At 41.0% G+C, this 23,293-nt stretch overlaps 1 protein-coding gene across 1 annotated transcript in view; it reads left to right on the plus strand.

Annotated features, from left to right (window-relative positions):
• Nucleotides 1-941, plus strand: part of LOC150076649 (activating signal cointegrator 1) — a 71,774-nt gene extending 70,833 nt beyond the window's left edge. Inside the window, exon 11 of the mRNA XM_090385607.1 lies at nt 855-941. Coding sequence (XP_090241733.1) covers nt 855-916 — 62 coding nt within the window. The 3' untranslated portion in view covers nt 917-941. The remainder of the gene's footprint in view (nt 1-854) is intronic.
• Nucleotides 942-23,293: the final 22,352 nt, after the last annotated feature.

Genomic DNA, 23,293 nt, shown 5'->3' on the forward strand with positions numbered 1-23,293 from the left:
GAAGATAGATACAAGCATGTGATAAATCTAAACAGAGCACATTTGCTCAGGAAATGTTATCACAGATAGATGACAATGCATTTCTCCATTGCACTGTCTTCTCTGAAGCCACCTTTCACATTTCTGGTCCAGTGAACCAGCACAACTCTCAAATCTAAGGAAGTGAAAACCCACATGTGTTAATGGAACATGAGCACAACAGCCCAAAAGTGAACGTGGTGTGCTATGACTTCGGAAAAATTAGAATTGAATTTGCCATTCTTCTTTGCAGAAGATACAGTAACATGGGCAGCATACCATGCTATAAAATTATGCTTCCTAGGTCACCAGATTTAACCCCTTTAGATTTCTGTTTATGGAGTATGTATCAAATACTGGTACCCTCCAACATAAAGAACCAACTAACAAGATGACATCATGATTTTGAGGGACATCCTTTTATAAGAAGGCAATCCTGAAATAAGTCTGTCTACTTATATTTGGGTATACTGTGCCCTGAAAGAACCAAACAATCAGTAACTTTAAAATAACTTACATTTAAAAGCTTATTATAAGATTGTTATTTTTAATCTAAAAGGAAATTTTTTTTTTTTAAATTTACATTTTTTGCAGTAGTGTACATCATGTATTAATATGCAAGATTATGAACAAAGAACATGCTTTTAATGCTATGGCAAAATCATTTGATTAATGCTATGGTAAAATCATTTGACTAAGAAAAATTCTTATTTAATTAGTCTTTAAATTAGAGAATTGAATTATTGTAAATTATTCCATTATGAATCAACTGTTTTGTCTTACATTGTGATATGGAACAGTTTCTTTTTAAATATATTTTGAATTTTTCTTTACAGTCAAAATGGATTCAAAAATTCATCAGGCAGTCAAGAAGACATTAAAAAAAGTTGCTGATTAAGATATATATGTTTGTTTGTAATAACTTGTGTAAAATAAATGAAAATATTTTTCTAAAAATTTTTGACTATATAATGCTAAAAATATATCTGAAGCTTACTGAAGAATTAATGTACTGGGTGGTTATAAAATAAGTTCCCCTGTTCAGGAGACCCTAGTGTCAAAATGGTTAGAGATAGCACTGTGAAAATCAGTGGGTATGGGGAAGCAAATTCTTTATAACAGTGAAAATGATCACATCATTTCAACGTTTAGAAATGATGTTGAACAGAGCAGTTCCTTCACTTGTCGACCAATGTGGGGAAGGGCACCATCTTGCATGAACCCTACAGTTTCCTAGAATTGACTTTCTTGCAGAGCAGGAATAATGCACTCTCTTAGAAGAGTGCAGTACTGTGCAATAGTTACTGTACACCTTTATGGGGAGGCCATGAGGTGTAGACTCTTCAAAGAAAATGGTTCCGATTATAAACTCTGCTGTGAATCCACACCATACTGTAACGTATGGACTTTGTAGTGGTATTTCATGCACAGCAGATGGATGAGATGGACTGTTAGGAGGGCTGAGATGGAGATTTGAGATGGAGGACTGTTAAGAACAGAAAAAGATTTCCATTGGTAGAGTCCAGGCAAAAAGGTTGGTTTGGGAGGTGGGGAAGGAAAACAGGGACTGTAGGGGAGTAAAATCATAGGACCAGACCACCCTATGTGGGGGAAGGAGATCGAATTGCAGACATGCAGTGCTTCTAACTAATCCCACACTGACTGTAGTCAAATTAGGGGGGAGCCTGTTTGAACAACGCACTCTACATGCACTCGGACCAATTGCACTCCTGACATACTTATGTTTATACAATCATAAATTTTTTTGTGTGTGTATTTCAGAACAGACTGAATAACAGCACAACATACGCTTGTTTCTTACGCTCATCATTATACAAAAGACAGGACACAGGTATAGACAGGATAGGAGGAGGGGAGGAGTTATGCTCTTAGTTAAACAGCAAGCACATAAAATCTAAGGCAGTGCATCCAGTTGACATGGGTGGCCAGAGCAACGTTCTATCAGTTTGTTGTGACATAAGCACTGGAAAAGCAAAAATGAGAGTAGGAGTGTATTAAGGTCTAGTAACTCTGAGTACAATGATCAACTACGCAGAGAAATAAGTGGGCCAGTTAATCAGAATGTCTTGTAATGGGGATTTTAACTTTCCAGGTATTGAAACTGTAACCCATGAGTTGGTCACACACACTAGCAAGACTTTCGTAGATTTATTGCATAACTGTTCTCTACAGCAGCATGTTAGGCAATTATCAGCAGTGATTTATGCATTAAGAATCTGCAGGTAAAAGAACCATTAGGTGGCAGTGATCATAGTTTATTGATATGGGATTTACTTAAAGATGTAACTGCCATCAAGGGTAAAGGGAAGGGTTTTTGCTTTCATCTCAGACAGGTTTTTAAATGCTATACAGTGGAACCAACTAATGTTACCAACAGATTCTAAATGGGAAGCATTCAGAGAAATAATCATAGAAGCTACTATGCTTATCATACCAGCCAAGAAATACTGTTCAAGACTTAAATGAACCTAAATAGATGATATGTGGTAGAGAAGAAAAATGCATGACAGTTGAAAAATAGATGAGGAAATGAGGCAGTTGTAGAAGAGATGTGAGGAAATTTGCCTTTAGACAGTGGATGGTTGATTGCTGAAGCAAACTTCCATCTGTCATTGTGGTAGTTGATAGCTTAAATAAATTCAAGTAAGAACTTGGACAGACTTTAAGAGCGAATGGATATGGATTGGTGAAATGAGGGTTTTTTTTTTTTTTTTTGGCTGATGCTGTATAAGCTTGCTTTGTATAACTCTACTAATGCTAATGCAGCAAATAATGCTAATGAGTAATTACAGACCTGTTAGCTTAGCTTCTGTTCCAGGGAAATAATGGAATCACTGGTTAAAGAAGTAATGCATGCAGAACCATCTAGACAGAAGTGAAGTTATATTTCATCCACAGCATAGGTTTGTAAAGGGGCAATCTTATCTGACCAATGTGATAGGTTACTATGATGATGTGAAAAAGGAACTCGATGTGATGAATGCAATATAATCAAAAATTATTTTTGCTATATAATATAAAAAATAATTTTGATATTATGTACTTAAATTCCCTCAACATGAATTGTTGAGGAGGCTTCCATCCTGCAGTGGGTTGATAATGGCTGCACTTTACTTTTTTTTTTTACTTAAATTTCAGGTCTTTTGATACTGTGGTGCTTAATAGACTTCTGTAGAGATTGGAGTAGTCTGCATTAAGAGCAAGTTACTGTCTATTCCACAACTGCTATGGATAAAGGGATGGTTGAGCAGAAAAAGGCAGAATTGTTGTCAATGGACACTACTCCTTGTGGACTAACATTATCAGTGGAGTCCTCCAGGGTTCGGTGCTGGGCCCATTGTTGTTTTTTGTATTTATTAATGATATTGATTAAGGTATATCAGGCCTAAAAGTTTGCAGATGATACAGAGGTTGATGGGGTGATTAATTACAGTAATAATGGTATGCTACTGCTACAAGATCTAGAAAATTAGACAGTTGTGCTGAGAAATGACAATTGAGGTATAACATTGACAAAAGCAAACTACTGTATGGGTAGCAGTAATCTCAGATTAGCATGCCAACTGTGTGGTCTACATTCAGTGTAGTGGAAAATGAAAAAGACCAGCATAATTGCACAGTCTGACAAAGTTTTCTGAAAGTTTAGACATTATCAGGACAACTCATGAAGGTTTGTTGATTATATACAGGAAATTTGCTAGTAGATATAAGGAGTTGTTATCCATTTTTAAAGGCAATGGTCAGGCTACTTCTTGAGTACTGCGTACAGATCTAGAGGCCTCATTTTAGGAATGCAGAGCTGCTGGAGTGGGTACAGAGAAAGGCAACGAGAGAGAGAGATATTTATTGCAACACAGAGATCATTACATAAGCGTAGTTGCAACTACCTGTCATGGCACAGTGGCCAAGGGTTAAAGTAATATAAAGACAATGTTGCCATAATAAACCAAAAGGATAAAAGAATAAAATAATGAATAAGTTAATATAGTATTATAAAAAAAAAAAGTAAAGAAATAGAGTATACTAGACATTGTGTGCACACCCTTAGTTACAAAATACGTAACATGAGAATATACATTTTTTTTTTTTTTTGTCCTCGCCTTTTTCCCATTATATATGAGGTCAGCGTTTTTACTGCTTTGGCATGAAATCTTTTTACGGCCGGATGCCCTTCCTGACGCCAACCCTTACCCTTTATCTGGGCTGGGGATATGCGGTGGTCATTCCCTGACCTTTCCGCATCCTCTGTATTTGGTGGTCACGGGCTCGAACCCCGGTCTAATCAGGAAGCGTGTGCTATGCACTGCTGCTCCTGCCCACCTGGCTATGGAGGCGCCATGAGAATATACATTGGATTGCATAATTAAATACATTAAATTGAGTAATCGAATGCATTGATGGGGTCAGGTTATAATAGTGGTCTTGGCTACCCACCACAGAGTATTTTCCTATATTATTGATCCTGACTAAACTTGTAGAAGTTAATATCTAGATCCTGGATGCATGATAACATCTGCTGAAGAAGGAACCAGTCTGACAGGTGAAGGCATGTTCGAAGGGGGCATAGCTGCAGTGTTGCTCACATCTGTGCCACTGAAATCCTCCACACACACACAGTTGTCCCAGAAGGAGAGAGAGGAGATGCGACCAGTCATGAACTTGACCGTAATGATGCCTCCTTTCAGTAATGAGCCACTTGAGCCTTGGGGTGTCAAGTGTGTTGGCGAAAGTGGTGGTTCGAAGCTGGGGAGGTAGCTTGAGCTTGTGCCTGTGCCAAGCCCGTTGAGAAGCCAGTACTCGGAGGAGAACACTGGTTAGTTGGTAGAGGGAGATGCAGATGCCCAAATCTCTGCAGCATAGGAAACTGGAGGATAAACTATTGTTGCAAAGTATCTGATCATGGTGTATTTGTCTGTTACTGTTGCAGATGCTGCCTGCATGACCAACTCAATCTGGCGGCTTTCGTGAGTTTCTTGTTGGCTGAACAGAAGCTTTGGATGTTGAATCCGATCCGTAGGTCAATGTGATTTTGAACAAGTGGGACAGAAGCTCCATTGAGGGCTGGATGGATTTTTGTTGGGTTTTGTTTGAGCAAGAAAACCATGGTTTCTGACCTCAGGTTTGATGCATAGACCAAATTTCTTGAGGTAGGTAGATATTGATGAGAGAGTGGAGGATAGTTCTGAGATTTGGTGAGGGTATTGGCTTGCTTTAATTGGTGTATCTTTAGTCATCAGCATAAACCAGGAGGGTATTCAGCTCTAGAACTACCAGTGGAGCAATGAGGGTGGTGAAGAGGAGGCTAGATAATACTCTCCCTTGCAGGACTCCAACCGAGATTAATTTGCAATATTGGGTGTTATTTACAGACAGCATTAGTAGAGGCATATGATGCAAGAAAGCAAGCTTATGCAGCATCAGCCAAAAAAAAAACACTTCCATTTTATCCCTCCATTCGTTCGAAATACTTGTCTAGCTGAGCCTTAAATTTATTTAGGCTATCAACTTCCACAACAAGGGATGGAAATCTGTTCCACCAACCAACTACCTGCTGGCTAAAGGCAGTTTCACTATATACTTTTCAAGCAAAGATGTGAGGAAGGCTAAGGTGTCACCCCCCATCTGATGGTGGTTCTCTAGTAGTTTTAGGAGAGATGAGATGTGCATGCATCAAATGCAGACTATGTCCATATACAGTGGCTGACAAGAAACTGTCACTTGTGAATTTTGCAAATGTGTTTTGTGCTGCATTGTGGGTTGCAGAAATGTTTGAAATGCATTTGTAAGATGGGATATATATCTCTGTGAATGAAATCCAACAAAAAGACTCCACCTGATATACCTAATTGCCATAAATATCTTTCCAATGAGTAAAATGCGTAATTAATGGAAATATGAGAAATCATGCAAATGACAATCATGACAACCAAACATACATTTTATTGCATTTACGTGTAGGCGCCCCCGTAGCCAAGTGGGAAGGAGTAGCAGTGCGTAGCACACGCTTCTTGATTAGACCTGGGTTCGAGCCCGTCACCACCAGATACAGAGGATGTGGAAAGGTCAGGGAATGACCACTGCATATCCTGGAGCAATATGGCCTTAGTTGCTAATGCTCAAATAACAAACATAACAAAGCATTTACGTGTACAAACTGAAACGATATAAGTTAACATAATAGTATTATGTACTGTAAATCAGTTGGTGCAGCATAACCGTAGTCGTTTTTGCCCCAATAAATCAAAAAAAAAAAAAAAAACTGTAAATCAGCAAAATAAGTCCTCAATCTTTTGTTCCTCCTCGAGCTGCAATTACAGCCTTGCAACAATCTGGCATAGAGTTAATCAACACCCTTACAATGCTCTCCTGCACTTGAATCTTACTTGTTGGCTTCTGAGCAATTTTAGATGACATTATGCACCAGCAATTTTCAATAGGGTTCAAATTTGCACTGTTGCCGGCCCCATCCAACACTGTAATGCCAGCATTTCTGAGGTATGACTGCACCTTAAGGGAGAAAATCTAGGAAAAACACTGGTGGAAGTATGTTTTAATCATTGTGAGACAAGAGGACAAACTCATTACATCTAAATAGCATAAAACTTACCAATTTTGCTGTGTGGCAAGGTGCTGAGTCCCGTTGGACGTCTGTGTTATCCTTAATAATGGGTTTCACGCACTCCTCCAAGATAGCAGTGTAAGTTTCTGCATTCGCTGCTCTGTTAATAAACTTATTCGCGGGGCCTTGCGTTTGTTGCCAACCGCAAGGCCCCACGTAGTGATGACACCACCACGACCGCATTTATCCCGTACTACCCGAACCTGTCACAACAAATTTCTAGGGTCTTACAGGTTCATGTGTTTACACAGGCATAGTGTTTACAACTTCCAGGGAGAAAGTTGCGGTCCCTCGTCTCGAAAGTTAAAATACCAGTTCCCCCTACAACGGAGTTCACCCTGAAAGGTTGAATACAGATTTTTGAAATACATGAGTAATTATGATTTTATAAAATCATAAAAATATGGTACACCAATGTATTGGTGTACCATATTTCCTGCCGTGATTGCACTGGCTGCAACGTTGGGGAAACCTGCAGAAGACTCTAATCGGGTTTTTGAGCATGAGAAAGCCATCCTTGTGATCCACGTCCACCTATTCGGTGGACGTGGATCACTCAGCGATTGCTGAGCACTTCTGGTCTACCCAGCACAACGTCGATCCACGCCAATCGTCGAGATTATTGGAATCGCTCCACATCTCGTGTTGATGCGACATCCTCTGTTCCTTTAACCGGAACAGAGGATGTCGCATCAATCCCATCACTGAGGCAACCATCCTCCTAGCTGATAAACGTTGGCACTCGGAGCATTCCCGAGTATTGCAACTACAACCACAAGCCTCCACTTCAACCAAGTAATTGCTACAAGCACCTGGTAGCACACGATCCTCGCCATGCATGACCACCATGGCACGCACGTGATATTTTTACAATAACAGTAACTGTCACAATTGAAGAAGGGCACCTTCCGTCAGAAAGCTTTGTGTTTATTACCTTTTTGTTTTTTTGTCTAATCAGTTATTAAACGCGTGTTTATTACCTTTTATTTTTTATTTTTTTTGTTCTGATCAGGTATTAAACGAATTTTAATCCAACCGTTTATATTTTATGTTATTTACCTGGTTTCCCAGTGACCCAACATTATTATTATTATTAGCAATTTATTTCTCTTTTGAGTGAGACACCCCTGGGACAGCCATTGGCTAGAAGGGTGTGAGTTACATTCTAAGGTATGAAGCGGACCCCCATGATCAAAAGGTTACAAAGTCCATGGGACGTTCACCCTGAAAGGTTGAATACAGATTTTTGAAATACATGAGTAATTATGATTTTATAATAGAATATTTAAAATTTTGACATCATAGAATATTTAAAATTTTGACATCTTAGGTTGACATCTAGAATACTAAGAAAATATAGTTAAAAGGGATCAAAATTAAATGCAGTTTTTGAGTCGAGTGGCTGTGCACTACAGTTGCACAAGACAATAGGAGTCGGCAAAGACTTTCAATCTGTAGGCTTTTTCGTTACAAAGCTTTTCCGTTTCAATTCTTAGTTGATTGAAGAATTCTATTGTGTTTGCTGGAAAAAAGCGACTTAGTCTGTCCAGGTTTTTTAAGTTGCTTTGAAGAGGATGTCTTGTTTCAGCACTCTTGGTGGCTTCTCGACGAGAGTGAAACAAGCCGTCAATACTGGGAGCGTCTAATCCTTCCTGTTAGCAGTTGTGGTAATGTGAAAATGTTTCTTGTTTTAATTGTCGTTTCCAGGGATGAATACTGATATTGGAAAGTAGGATGGCTCTAGAGATAGTAAATGGGTGATTCGAGATCCTGTTCAGCCATCTCAAGAGCTAGTATTCAGTACTAAGGAAAGCTTTCAGGTTGCTCGGTGGGGCAGAGGACCGAATCTGTGAAGCATACAGTGAGATGGGAAGTATACATTTCAAGATATACTTTTTAACAAGATCTGGGTTTATAATACCAATTAACTCCTGTTTGGCAGCCCAGAGCGCTGCCTATGTTTTTGCTTTGATGTAATCAAAGTGCTCGGAGAATATTAGTCCCTCATCCCATTTTAGGCCAGGGTCTACGCGCGATTTAACCTTTAGAACTTTGCATCCACTTACCAGCATAGAGATATTGTTTCTGCTCTTTTTCTTTGTAATTGTCATCTGAGCAGATTTGCTTGTGTAGTCCAATACAGGCGAGGTAATGCTCCAGTTCTTTTGTTTTTGAGCCGAGTGGCTGTGCATTTGTTGATTTGTTTGCTTAACTTGTTGTAGGTCTTTAGATTTCACAAAAAATTTCAGGTCATCAGCTCACATCTGGTGAGTATGGGCTTGGCACACCCAGGGTCCTGAGCTGTATGTCATCATTCTTCTTTTTCTTGGTGATTCCATTTACTACTACTACCTCTCTCTCTCGCTCTCTCTCAGGGTAATTCAGAAAAAATTTTTTGGCTGGTGCAGCATAAGCCTCAGGCTTCCTTGCACCGTATGGCTAATAATAATATGTAATAAAGTTGTCTTTATGGGATGCAAAAAAATGGTTCCAGAGCTGCAGCAAATAAAAGTGAAGAGAAAACGCCTCCTTGTGGCACTCCTTGCGAAATGTAGTAATGGGCAATAAAATCGTCATTACAGATTACGAGGCGTCTGTTCTTCAGAATGTTACGTAAAATCTTCAGGAGATTGCCTTGTATTTTGAAGCAGAAAGATAAAATTTGTTCCAGAGCCGGTACGAAGATAATATCGAGCTGTTCCTTTTTGTTGAGAGCTTTCTGCATCCGAAAAAGGGTCTCAAGGAGATTCGTGACAGTTGATCTTCCAGATAAGACGGAGTGTAGGTGCAGAGGACGATACCCGAAGCAGTGTTGGGTGAGGGCTGAGAGAAAGGTCTTCTCAAAAATTTTCAAGATGGTGCAACTTATGGCTATGGGTCTATAGACTATGGCTATAGTCTTTGGCGTTTTTTGGTTTCTTTATTTTGGGAATGGCCCAGCTATGTAGCTGTTCCATATACAGGGGAGAGTACTTTTTTGAATGATTTCATTGAAGGTGTAATGCGGGTGAGTACGCGTGCGCGGCTTGTTGGACATTCAGTATTTCTTAGCTCCGTCCTCTAATGAAATTTTAGTGTTCATAATGAAAGAACAGTTGTTATATTTTATATCATCAAGACGGTCAAGATCTTATCTCTATGAGGGTTAAATCAGCTTGCTAAAAAGTAAAAGGTAATTTACTTTTTTTTCAAATTTTGATTGATCATACGTTAACTCTTTTTAACTCTCTGTGTTGTGTTTATTCTGCATATGCCTGCAGAAGGACAAAGACTATAGCTTGTCAGTTAAACCTCCCGCCAAGGTCAAAGCTACTACACGGTTTACCTTCTGTCTTCCCCTTGGTTTGTGGTCAGCCCTGAAGCAAAAGGTTAAATTTAGATTGTGCTCACGGGGTTGGAAAAATAATACACTGTTTATTGCTTTACTCCTCTTATTAATTTACTAACTGTTTATTGCTATACAGCTTAGATTATCAGAACAGTTTTCTTCAGTTACAAACACACTTGTGATTAAATTCTCATATTCGTAAAACACCGACTGCTTCTCCCCAAAATTATCTGGGTAACTATCGAAATCAATATGAGTGAGAAAGAAGTTCAAAATCTTGAAAATGAACGTGTAAGCTACTCTACACGATCCAGGAGCGAAGCTCCCTCTGCTGCGGAAGACAAGCCCTTCAAGGATAATTTCAAGAAAAAGGAGAGAAGTAGAATGATATCGGCTACAGATTCTCCAACACCTAAAGACACAACTGTAGAGGGCGGAAATGAGTCCTGCAGCGATTCAGAATGCGAAGAACCTAAAAGTCAAGTGCCCAAGCGTCAAGATCCCCCCACTAACGGGTTCTCCGATTGATCAGATCAGGACAATCAGAGTGTCCTTAGAGAAATATATGGCAAAGCAATCGAGCAGGATCACTGCTGCCATCAGGTCTGATTTAACTGGTATCTTCAGCAAAATGGCGACAGTGGTTTTAAACCTCCATGTAGAACATGAAAGATTAGAAGCCAAAATTGACGTCCTTACACAGGAGCGAGGAAATCAAATGCAACAACACCCCCGCTCCTTCCCAGAAGCGTTCAGGAATGGTGCAACACAATCAACCACCAGTTTACCTGAAAAAGTACAAGATAAAAGGATAGCCAAGAAGCCTGAGTCGCATGTAATCATAATTAAACCAGCTGAAGATGCACAACTGGAAACTAGCGATGCAGTTAAAGACGCCTTAACAAAAAATATGAAGAACCAGATGAAAACCGTCAGAATTAAGAGCATCAGGAAAACCAGACACCCCGGAGTCATAATTGAAACTGGTACCAGGGAGGAGGCATTAACCATCTTAAATAACACAGAAATGACCAACTATGGATTAAGAGCTGAAACCCCCGAAAAAAATGGGCCGTCGATTATACTTTTCGATATAGACCAGAATATGACCCCAGAGGAACTCAAAGAAGCGATCTACCATAAAAACTTGAGTATGTATCTACTGGACGAGACTGCGGTAGAAGACATCAAACCAAAATACAGAGCTAAATCAAAATCACCGACAAGGGTTAATTGGATAATTGAACTATCCCCAAGAGTGTGGCAACTTGTTGAAACCCAAAATAGAATTTATATTGGCTGGGGCAGCTATAGGTTTAAAGAGCACATATCGGTTCCTAAGTGCTATAGGTGTCTCCGCTTTGGGCATACGTCCCATACCTGCAACCAGCGTGAGAACACCTGCGGCCACTGTGCTCAAAAGGGCCATGTTTTTAAGAACTGCCCCAACAAAGAACAGTCTCCAACCTGCGCAAACTGTAAGGCAGCTAGGGCACCACACGATCATTCGATTCGTGACACAAACTGCCCAGTATACAAAAAAGTGAAGAGCCTTTACCAAATGAGAGTAAATTATGGATAGATGCCCCACAAGAAACAGACAAGAGATCAAGTTACTGCAACTAAATGCGCAGAGAGCGAGAGTAGTCGCAGACCAGCTAAAGATCAAAGCTGAGGAAAATCAAATTGACTCCATGATGTTGCAGGAACCCTACGTTCACTCTGGGAATGTCGTGGGATATCCCACTTCATATAAAATCATTCACTGCATGGAAGACCATCCATGGGCTGCTGTTGTTGTGAGGAGTCCAGAAATAACGGTAACTAAAATCGCGCCATTATGCACCTCCATCAGCGCCTGTGCGCAGATCGTGACATCTCTCGGGTCCCTATATCTTCTCTCACTATATTCTCACCCTGGTGAGGATATTACTACTGCAATCTCCGAGTAGCACACGCTTCTTGATTAGACCAGGGTTCGAGCCCGTCACCACCAAATACGGAGGATGCGGAAAGGTCAGGGAATGACCACCGCATATCCCGGAGCAATATGGCCTTAGTTGCTAATGCTCCTAAAAACCAAATAACAACATAACTGCAATCTCCATCATCCAGGAAGCACTCCATCTCCTCCCAGGTGGGCGGTTGCTGATAGGCATGGATGCTAACTGTCGCTCAGCACTCTGGCACAGCCCAACTCCAGACAGAACACCAACCAAAAATGGTACAAGACTTGAAGATTACATAATTTCGTCTGGTCTGCGGATCCTGAATCGTCCAGGTCACCTCTCCACCTTCAGCAGTTCCCTCTGGGAGAGCACAATTGATGTCTCTATAGCAACACCTGACATTCAAAGTAAACTGATCAACTGGGCTGTTCAAGAGTCATGGACAACGTCAGACCACAGAGCAATCACCTTCTCCCTCGTTCGTTCTGTGGAACATGCACCACCAATTCCTAGAGACATAGTGAGATACAACACCAAAAAAGCAGATTGGGGCCGATTCCAAGAGGAATTGGTCAAGTTTCTTCCGGAAGACCTTCCACTACCCATTACACTCACACCTGAAGAAAGCGTTACCAAGTTAACAGCTGCCATCAGGAGTGCCTGTGATGCTTCCATCCCGCGTAGAAGACAATACAGGTACGCGGTCCCCTGGTGGAATACAAATTTGCGAGATCTGAGAATAAGAGTCCACCTAGCCAGGAAGACATTTCAACGAGCCCGTGTACACCTTCCCCCGAGAGAAGTAGCTGCAGCACGAGAGGCTTACCGTGTGATAAGAAATCTATGTTCCAAAGAAATACGCAGATGTAAGAAGGAGTCATGGCAAACTCTAGTTTCCACAGTAGGAAATGGCGATCCATGGGGCATTGTATTTCGGATCATTACAAACAGGCTACCCAGAGGTGAAGTTTTGGAAACCACACTCAGGCCGGATGGAACCTCGACATACTCTTGGTCTGATTCTCTCAACAACATACTGGACAATATCTACCCAACTGATGACTTGGCACCGACACTGGAGCAACAAGAAATCATTGACAGAAACAAGGCATACATATCAGATACTAGTGAACCGCTCTTCACATCCCTGGAAATGAATTTGGCCCTGGGCCAAAACGAAAGAGGGTAAAACCCCAGGCTTGGATTTGCTGGAGTTGACGTAGTAAAAAAGTTCGCAGAACACTATCCTATAACTCTCTTAAGTTTATTTAATAGATGCCTAGCTGAAGAAACATTTCCTGACTTCTGGAAAATTTCAACACTCAAGTTAATCCTAAAACACCCGAAAAAACCACCTCAAGTACCGACTTCTTACAGACCAATAGCCCTGCTTCCTGTTTTGGCCAAACTCCAAACTCGTCTTTTGCTCTCCAGTCTCACCGACTACTACAAAAAGCAACAATTACCATCTCCGCATCAATTTGGTTTTAAAACAGGCTGCAGTACAGAAGATGCTATCCACAGATTAATCTCTCTAGCTACCCAGACAGAATCTAAATACTCCCTAGCCATAATGGTGGACTTTTCGGGGCCTTCGATCGACTATGGTGGCCCAGCATACTTCAAAGACTTCGGCAGGCCAAGACGTCCAGCAGTCTATATAACGGTATAAAGTCCTACCTCAGCAATAGAACAGTGCAGGTAACCAACAAATACCAAACAGTCACCAGGAATATACTGCGAGGCTATCCTCAGGGCTCTGTTCTTGGGCCATTTCTTTGGTCCATTGTCTTGGACGAGTTCCTGGGGATGGATCTCGGCGAGGTCAAGCCCCTGGCCTTTGCTGATGATCTCGTACTGGTTATTCATTCTGGTACAAGAGCCACATTGGAAGTACAAGCCAACTTTGCACTGAGAAAACTTCAAGACTGGGCTGCCATGCACAAATTAACAATCTCCAGTGAAAAAACAAAGTCAATCCTTCTAAAAGGAAAGCTCCAAATCCGACGGCCACCAGTGATGAAAAATAACAACACCCCAATCCGTGTCTACACAGAAATCAAGTATCTGGGCCTGTATCTAGATGCCAACTTATCCTTCCATCCCCACTTAAAATACCTGTCAGCTAAAATCCGAAAATACACTGCAATGATAAGGCGGATTAGTAGAGCGGATTGGGCACTAAAGAATAAAGCTCTATCATTAATATATAAGGCAGTACATGTCCCGATTGTGTGCTATGGAGCCTCCATCTGGTGTGAAAAGGCAATCCTGGAAAGGAACAAGCGCAAGCTTGATTCCATTAAAAGATTTATGTTATTATCGGTTACCAGGGCGTGCTGTACTGTCAGCACCCCTGCATTACAAGTCATTGCAGGTTACTTACCTCTCTATCTGGAAGTTGTCAAGAGGGGTCTCTTCCAGCGCCTGAAGAAGGGAATCCCAAAGCAATTGTTAAACCTGCAATTGAACCATGCAAATGACCCTAAGAAGGAAAGAAGAAAAATTGCAGACCACCTACAAAACCTCTGGCAAGAAACATGGGATACAACGCCTAAAGGAGCAATCACCAAAAGGTTTATTCCCTCAATTAGTCGGACTTCCCCAAAGCCTCCTCCCTGGTACTCGCCTGGATTGCAAGTCACCTTCCTGCTTACAGGCCATGGACCGTTCCAGCAAAAACTAACAGCCATGGGAATAGAAAATAACCCATATTGCCACTGTGGTGAAGAGGAGTCCTGGGAACACATTATGTACGAGTGTCTCACTTACGACAACGCCAGACTTCAATTTCTCACAGAGATTCAAGGAAACCCCCGCAATCAGGAGTCAACTTTACTTCAAGAAGAGGCCACATACCTAGCCTTAACACGCTACGCCCAGGCTGTTTTCAAATGTATTGTAGAAGAGCAAGACTTGCGGAACTCAGGGCAGAACAGAATAACGTGCCACCCCTGCGATCCCCTACTGGGATAGGATAATGCAATTTACCCTGGGTGCAGGATACTCACAGGAGCACCTGCTTCTGTAATTTTCAACTTCCTTCTCCATCGTCTTCCTTAGAGTGGACTGCCTTCCCTCTTTGGTCCACTCCAACTATTGTTCCCCACGTTTGACCTCTTCTTCTTCTTTTACTCCCCCCATATGCTCTCTTATCTTTTTTTTTTTTTTTTTTACAGCCTCAACTTTTTTTTCACTCTTCATTTTTTTTATTATTTTTATTTATTTATTTTTATTTATTATTTTTATTATTTTTTTATTTTATTTATTTTTTATTTTATTTATTTTTATTTTTTTTATTTATTTATTTTTTTAATTTATTTTATTATTATTTTTATTTATTATTTTTTTTATGGCTTCTGTCAGGAAGCTCAGGCAACCCTGGCAGAGGCAGCCAGAGTATAATGGGCAGCCTGGCTCACCTCCCAGTGGTTGTGGCGGGCAACGTGTAGTCCCAGTAGGGGCCCCGCGGCCAAGCAGCCAGACACAACAACAGAACAAAGCACAATACTACATTAACCAGACATTACACTTTTTTTCTGGCTGTGCAGTAGTTCTGCATTTCATCACAGGGTACATATGGTGCAGATGTGGGACACCACCGGTGGCGCCTGAACCTAAATATTATGCCACTACTATGAAGGTGTAATGCAACACCTCAATAATGTAAGGGCTGTTGATTTTTGCCATGAAAAGAGGGAAGTTATCAGGACCAACAGTTGCATTATTAGGAAGTTCATTTATGGCTTTCATGAGGTTTTCTTTGGTAATTGTGATGATTGTTAGAGGTGTCTTTCTGAGTAAGTTTGAGATGGATTCTTCTTTTACTGCGATTCGGTGAAGGAGGTCAGTTATTCTCTTCCTGTTTTCTTCGGTTGCTAATTGGTCGGGCACCGGAGGTTGTCTAAATGTCTTCTTGGACCATTCGGTAAAGATATCGGCAGTCGTGAGACCTTTTTTCTGTTATCACCAACGATCCTTTTTCCTGCTTGAGCTTTGATAATACAGCTGCGTAAAGTGCTTGTCTTTTCATCTTTATGAAGTGAGCACCCTCTGTTTTGTACAGAATCTAGTTTAATGTCTAATGTTTTATACAGAATTATGCTCTGATGTTAAAAGGTACTGTACATTTAACTTAAAGTTAGGCTTGAAGATCAGGCTATTAAAATTACACGCACTTATAAATATTTGGGCTTGATAATTAGATGACCGACTTCATTTTGTAGCTCATTCAAAACATATTTTACAGAAATTAAAAATTTACTTACTGGTAAAATAATTAAAATAAAAACTGTATGGGTATTAAGCTCGTGACATTGAAATTGTACTACACTTGTATTTTTGTACTTATTGTCTGTTACGCTGCTGTAGCCTGGGCTCTGAGGTAAAAAGTAGCATGGTTAGTAGATGGCTTTTACAGGCCCAAAATTCTTTCTTCTTGCTGTCTGAAGACCTTGCAGGACGGTTTCGGATTTTGCTTTGCAAGTTTTCTATGGTAAGTTACCAATTAAATATGAGATTACAGTATCTGCTATACCATCGTTGTAAGTCAATCCCTGTCCATATTGGAGATTATGCCATAAATCTTGAACTAAGCGAAAAGGAGGATAAAAGAAAACTTAGCTGTCAGTTTATCCATCACTGGCATTCTGAGTGAACTTTGTCAAATCAGGGTTGGGTAACAGATTTTCTAAGCAACCTCCAGCTCTACGTAACCTGTCACTCTTCAACCACTCTCATCCCACTGATAGTCTCGCTACGATCCGAATTTCCAAGCAACAACTGATGCAGGCCATTAATACTCTCCCTCTCACTGCAACCACTGGTGACGATGGCATCCCCCAGTTCATCATCAAATGCTTAAGCGTCTTCATCATCGATTTACTCCTCAACCTATATAACAGATGCCTCGAAGTTCATTTCTTTCCACCTCAGTGGAACAAGTAGTCTGTCCGGCCCCTTCCTAAGCATCAACAATCGACGCTCCAAGCCAACATAGGCCCATCGCTTGCGTCTCTGTATTGCTAAAAATTCTGGAGAAAGCACTGCTACCGTCTGTCACCCATCAAATTCTCTCTCTATCAGGTAGGTCAACTATAACTAACCTTGCAACAACTACACTGCACATCTTAAAAGCCTTTGAACAAAGACAGGAATTGTCAGTTATATATCTTGACATCTATTCCGCATTTGATGCCATCTATATACCCATCTATATACCCAATTTCCTACATCTCTTAGAAAACTACTTCAATTTTTGCGGCGATGTTCTCTGGTTCCTAGAATCTCTCCTATCCAAGAGAGCCCTTGTTCTAAAGATCGGAACAAAGACCTTCACGCGTCACATAACTGACGGTGTGCCTCAAGGGGGGGGGGGGGGGGGGGAGTTCTGTCTGGCGTTCTCTTCTCAGCAACCATGGTGCCGTTTGTGACCAACAAGTGCAATGGATCACGTATGCCGACGATGTCAAGCTCCTTACTAGGATATCGCCATCCAACTCGGCAGCCGAAACCACTCAGCAAATCAATAGCAAACTGCGGGACATGGCTGACTACCCCAATACTTTCAACGTCCAAATCAACCCCCTAAAATCGCCGCAAATAATTTATTCATTAAAGGGCAGCCCAACAACGTTGGAACCTTAACAGTTCCTCAGTTCCAAGTATTCAAACGCACAAAGAACCTCATACAGTCGAGGCTGAATTCACTACGCTGGGTCGCCAAACAACAGCTGCTCCACATCACCGACCCACACCTGGTAAAAAGATACATCGCATCAAACCTATATCCGACAATACTGTATGCTTCAGAGATATGGGTCTCGGCTGCCGAATCCAACATTAAAAGGATATTCTCTGCCGAATTCTGGCTTCTAAAATGGGCTACCACCAAACTTCACCTTCCCCCAGCTCTCAGAGCAATGCAGTTAGCAGATGCCCTTCAACTGCGCAGGCTCCGATCCTACATCGGAGAAAGAAGGCTGCTGTTCACCATCAAGATGGCTACCGGTAAAATTACAGAGCCGAACTTCTGGGATCACTGCTCTTGGCGCATTCCTCTCCCTTATCTCCGGTCTTCAGCACAGCTGCTAGCAAACCATAACCGGCGGATTCCTGCCAAAGCAAATGCTGCACTCACTGCAAGCTATCGACAGGGACCTCCAAGAAGTGATCATCAATAAAAAATACAGGAAGGGGATCCTCGTCGAACTGAAAATGTAGAACCGTGCTTTGTTGCCTTCCAATAATCTGATGTAACATATATGTCTTTCTCATGTGTATCTCTTTTGTAAATATATATTGTAAACCCCTGGCACCACCATGCCATGACGGGACTAATTGTATGTATATCATGCTGCAATTAAAGATTTTATTCTATTCATAAGTTTCTTCTCAGTGTTGCTGAGTTTTCTAAGCAACAATTGAAATGGTTTAATCCGGGCTTAAACATTGGTTTCATACTTACAGGGCATTGCAACTAAAGAATAAATTGTTTACTTTTGGTTTATCAGACTCTCCTTTATGTCATTGCGGTGCTCCAGAAACTGTGGAGCACTTGCTTTTTGACTGTCTTACTTATTTAGACCTTAGAAGAGAACTTCAATTATTGACTAACGTATATGACAGTGAAAATGTAACTTTGTTTCTTAGAAGTATTAGAATTTTTTAGATTTGTCAGAATGCTCTGACAGACTTTTCAAAAGAAGGGAGCGTTTGGTTGCTTCTGATCTGGTGGATCGTGAATGAAGTTCTATTGTAAAGGTATCAGTACCTACTTGTAAATAAATGTGCTTTAACTTATAAAAATTACTAGATACAGGTTCTTGGGGACTGACAGTGGCGAGGGTGCTTGGATGTTTAAACTGCTTCTTCGTGAAGTGTTAATGGAGTTTTCGCTTGAAAACGGAGAACCTGTGACCCTGAGGGTTTTGCTTAGGTTCTTGAACTTGCTTGGTTAAATTACGTTGTAAAATTCAGTGAATCATTATGTTCTGAATTATCATAGAGATTCGATGTTTTTCTCAATGATGACTTCATGGAGATTGGGCTCTTGAGTGCTGTATTCTGCTATGGTTCCTGTAGGATGCTGTTTTGAAGGTTTAAGGATGACCCAATTTGCTTTAGGACTCTCATTTTGGTGTCCCTGCCCGGTGGGGCAGGTTAAGCATTTATTATTATTATTAGCCATATGGTGCAAAGAGCCTGAGGCTTTTGCTGCACCAGCCAAAAAATATTTTTGAGTTACCTTGAGAGAGAGAGAGAGAAAACAAGTCAGAAGTAGAAGGGAATCAACAAGAAAAGAAGAATGATGATATCCAGCTGAGGACCCTAGGTGTGCTAAGCCCATACTCACCAGATGTGAGTCCCTAGGGTTTTTTCAAGGTAACAAGTTAGTTGGTGATAATGTGGCTTGTGGTTTCTCCAGGCCAAGGTGTTCTTGGCTTGGAGCATTTTATAAATTTTGTATACAATTGCGTACTTCTCCACATAATTGGAGCTTGTTTAAGAGATTGTATAATATTGCAATAACTGCGGAAAATGATTGAGTTGTTTGCTAATCTGATTGACTGAATAATTCCCTATTATTGGGACATTGCAAAATTGACGTAAATGACTAACTTCGATTTTATGTTCTCTAATTTTGGGTATATTGTAAATAATTATCGTTAGAGTTAAATACATGTATTAGCCTTCACTGTAATGTAAATTTGTGGGTTGTCGTGCTCCTAAGTCTGGAGTATGTCACAGGTATTGGTGGTTACTGATTTAAAGTTTGTTAATTGTATACTTGTATGATGAGATTCCAGAACTGAATTAGTTTAGTTATTTCCTTCCCTCCCCATTTCCCATACTTCTCAAGCTATCTTCCTGCTCCTATTCTTATTGGGATTTTCAGATTTTTCTGAAAACCCCAATAAGAATAGGAGCAGGAAGATAGCTTGAGGCCAAGCTTGACTCCCAACCTTGGCCTCCTCGTGGCTAAGGTTGGGAGTCAGGGGGAAGGGGACCAGGTGTCCCCTGCCCTCTTGGCCCCCTACCCTCTGACTGTGAAGTCCCTCGGTGCCGGTGCTCAACACTAAACATAACAACACACATACATACATACACTTGCCGGCTTTGCTTTATGCCTTTTCAGATGCTACAGCAGCATAGAGGAGAAACCCTGGAGACCGCAATTAAAACACGCACATCTTGACACCTTGTCTTTCTATCCACTTTCATCGTTTGTGCGGGGAGCACAGTCGTATCGTCACCGTCCTCTCCCCACGCTCTTCCACCCACACTGTGGAGGGGGAAAGGCCCTGGTTCGAATCCCGTCAATGACGAGAGGAACTTTATAGGGATTTTTTCACTCTGTGGCTGAGTTAGTCAGTCTGAGGCGTAGATATCAAGGTTTCTCCCCCCTCCCCCAGAAACTGGGATTTTTTCGTCCAACAAAATAGGCAAATCCACCAGAGAACATACGCAATTTACAGACATAAATACGGATACATGTAAGAAATTACCGGGCGACCCTAATATAATATTTTGTTTTTTGTTTATCCTCTTCCATCTTTCTATATTGATGTGTTCCCTCCAGATCAGTAAACAACGCTGAGTTATTGTATCAAATGATTATTGCTATCAATTCAGCTGAGTCCCAAAGTGATATATGAACGATTCCTAGGCATAAAAAAAAATGAGATTTTTGCTTCATTTCATTCGCAGAAATTGACAGAAACTCACAAAAAAGCAAAAAATTATTTTATTAAAATAATTACTAAAATTATTTTAGAAATAATACCTTTAACAGAGATTATTTAAGTTCGCTGTCAAATATAATCGTGGAAAGCACAATCCTAAAGATAAATAAACTACACTGATGGATAAATATAGACTCATGTGCCAAAACATTTTCAACCACCTACTGAACAGCGTGCTGGGGCGGTTTTTGCCATGATAACCGTTTGCACTCTGCCTGGAATCGACTCCACGAGACTGCATTAACTCTACTCAGGTATAGAGGACGGACCAGCTGGACAGAAGAATGTTCCACTGAATCTCACAAATGGTCGATGGGAGGAATTTGGCGGCCAACGGGGCACACAAAATGCTTGGACACGATCCTCGATCCATTCCTGCACTACGCCGACCTTGCCACACAGGACATTGCCTTGTTGAAACAGTCCAGTGCCATCGGGATAAAGTTTTTTTTTTTATGAAAACCGCAAACACGAGCGGTATTAGAACCTATAGTACTTAGTACCGCGCTTGGGTTGGAGGTTGGGAAGACGAAAGAAGATATTTGTTGACATTGGACTTGAACTTCTGTAGATTGTAATTTTCAGGAAATACGTATGAAGGAAGGTTGTTCCAGGAAACGGCAGTTGAATGAATAAATGAAGATTATGAAAAGTTGGTTCTGTGAGTTTGAAGTTGGACAGTAAATGGATGTTGGTTGGTGGCAGCACGTGTTCCAACTGTTTTGAAAGAGAGAGCGGGAATTATAGAAGCCAATTCAGAAGAATTGGAAAAGGCATACAGCAGAAACAATACGTCTATGAGACAGAGAGTGGAGAGACTTTGTTAGAGAGGAATCATTAATTAACCTAACTGTTTGAATGGAATCTAGAAGCCTGAGAGACGTTTTGGGGTCACCGCCCCCAGATGTGGGGACAATATTCCATGGTAGGGCGGATTTGCGATTTGTACAGAGTGAACAGCTATTTGGAAGAAAAGTAACGCCGAGAGCGAAAGAGAAAACCAAGTTTTTTAGATGCAGAGGAAGCAATATTTGTAATGTGCTTGTGCCAAGGGAGATTAGAAGTCAGGGTAATCCCCAAAAGAGATATATCATTTTGCCTAGAAATCGGAGTGTCACCAAAGATAAGCATAGGAGCAGAAGAATCCATTTTGCGAGCTATAAGACAAGACCGAGTTTTAGAAGGATTGAAATCTACTAAGTTGTCTTTGCCCCACTGGAGAATTACCTGGAGATCATCATTTAAGGAATTCGTAGCAGATTTTCGAGAAGTTGAAGCTGATTGAGCAGGACGAGGTTTCTCAAAATTCCACTGGAATGCAATGAGCTATCATCGGCAAAACTATGGATAGGGTTTCCAGTCAATGGAAGAAGGTCATTAATATACAAAAGGAAAAGAGTGGGGGAAAGAACTGAACCTTGGGGGACAGCAGCATTAGTGGATAAGTTAGAAGACAGAGAGCCATCTACCATCACCTTCAATGTGCGATCAGAGAGAAAACTGGATAACCAATTACAAAAAACAGTTGGCAAACCATAAGATGGAAGCTTGTTTAGAAGACCTTTATGCCAAGCACGATCGAAAGCCTCTGAGATGTCAAGAGCAACTACTTGTGTTTTGCCGAACTTTCCCATAAATGGGTAACATAAGCAAGAATATCACCAGTGGATCGACACTGACGGAATCCATACTGGCGATCGTTGATCAGACGGAAGGTTTCTAGGTAGTTTAAGAGTTGGCGGTTAATTGATTTCTCCATTACTTTAGAAAGAGTAAAAGTAATTGCAATGCGACGATAATTGGGTGGGAGGGATTTGTCACCCTTTTTAGGAACTGGCTGGATATGAGCAAATTTCCAAGCAGAAGAAAAACACCTTTGGAATAAGAAAGTGAAAAAAGGTGGCAAAGACCACAGGTGACATTGAATGGAGCGTGTTGGGAATGGTGGGAGGTGTTGTACCAAGATCATTAATACATGAGTTGGAAGAAAAATGGGATTCTAGCAGGTCAGCTTAATCCTTGGGTGAAGTGACAACGGAACGATCTGGTTTTGACAGAAGTGGGAGCAGAGATGGGTAAAAGTTGCAGCCAATAGCTTTGCCAAGAGACCAGAATGTTCAGCTACCACTAGAGCAAGAAGGAAGTTTCCTACTCTTAACCTGTTCGAAATGTAATTTGGACTGATTGATAACTGCTTTACAATTGTTGCGAGCTTTGGTGTAGGCAGAAAATGAAACTGAAGAATTGGAAACAAGCCGATTACGATATGCAACATTCTTCTCTTGAACAGCCTTAGCACATTTATTAAAAAACTAAGGTTTAGATAAAGGACGAGATTTTAAAGTGGAATAAAGGATTCCATTCCTGCAAGAATAATTTCACTGACACGATCTGAGCAAACGTTGACATCAGAAATTTTGAAACAATAGTCCGACCAAGGAAATGAGAAAAAGAAATCTCGCAGATCATCCCATTTTGCATTCTTGTAATGCCAAACAATACGAAGTTGGGAATAGCCATGAAATAAAGGCTCCATTGGAGAAGAGACAATCACCAAGTTGTGATCTGAGGTGCCTAAAGGACCACTCACTTCGATCGTGCACTTAGAAAGGTT

This window comes from Mastigoproctus giganteus, chromosome 12 (genome assembly GCF_048544385.1).
Source record: "Mastigoproctus giganteus isolate SK-2022 chromosome 12, ASM4854438v1, whole genome shotgun sequence".
In the NCBI taxonomy this organism is placed as follows: Eukaryota; Metazoa; Arthropoda; class Arachnida; order Uropygi; family Thelyphonidae; genus Mastigoproctus; species Mastigoproctus giganteus.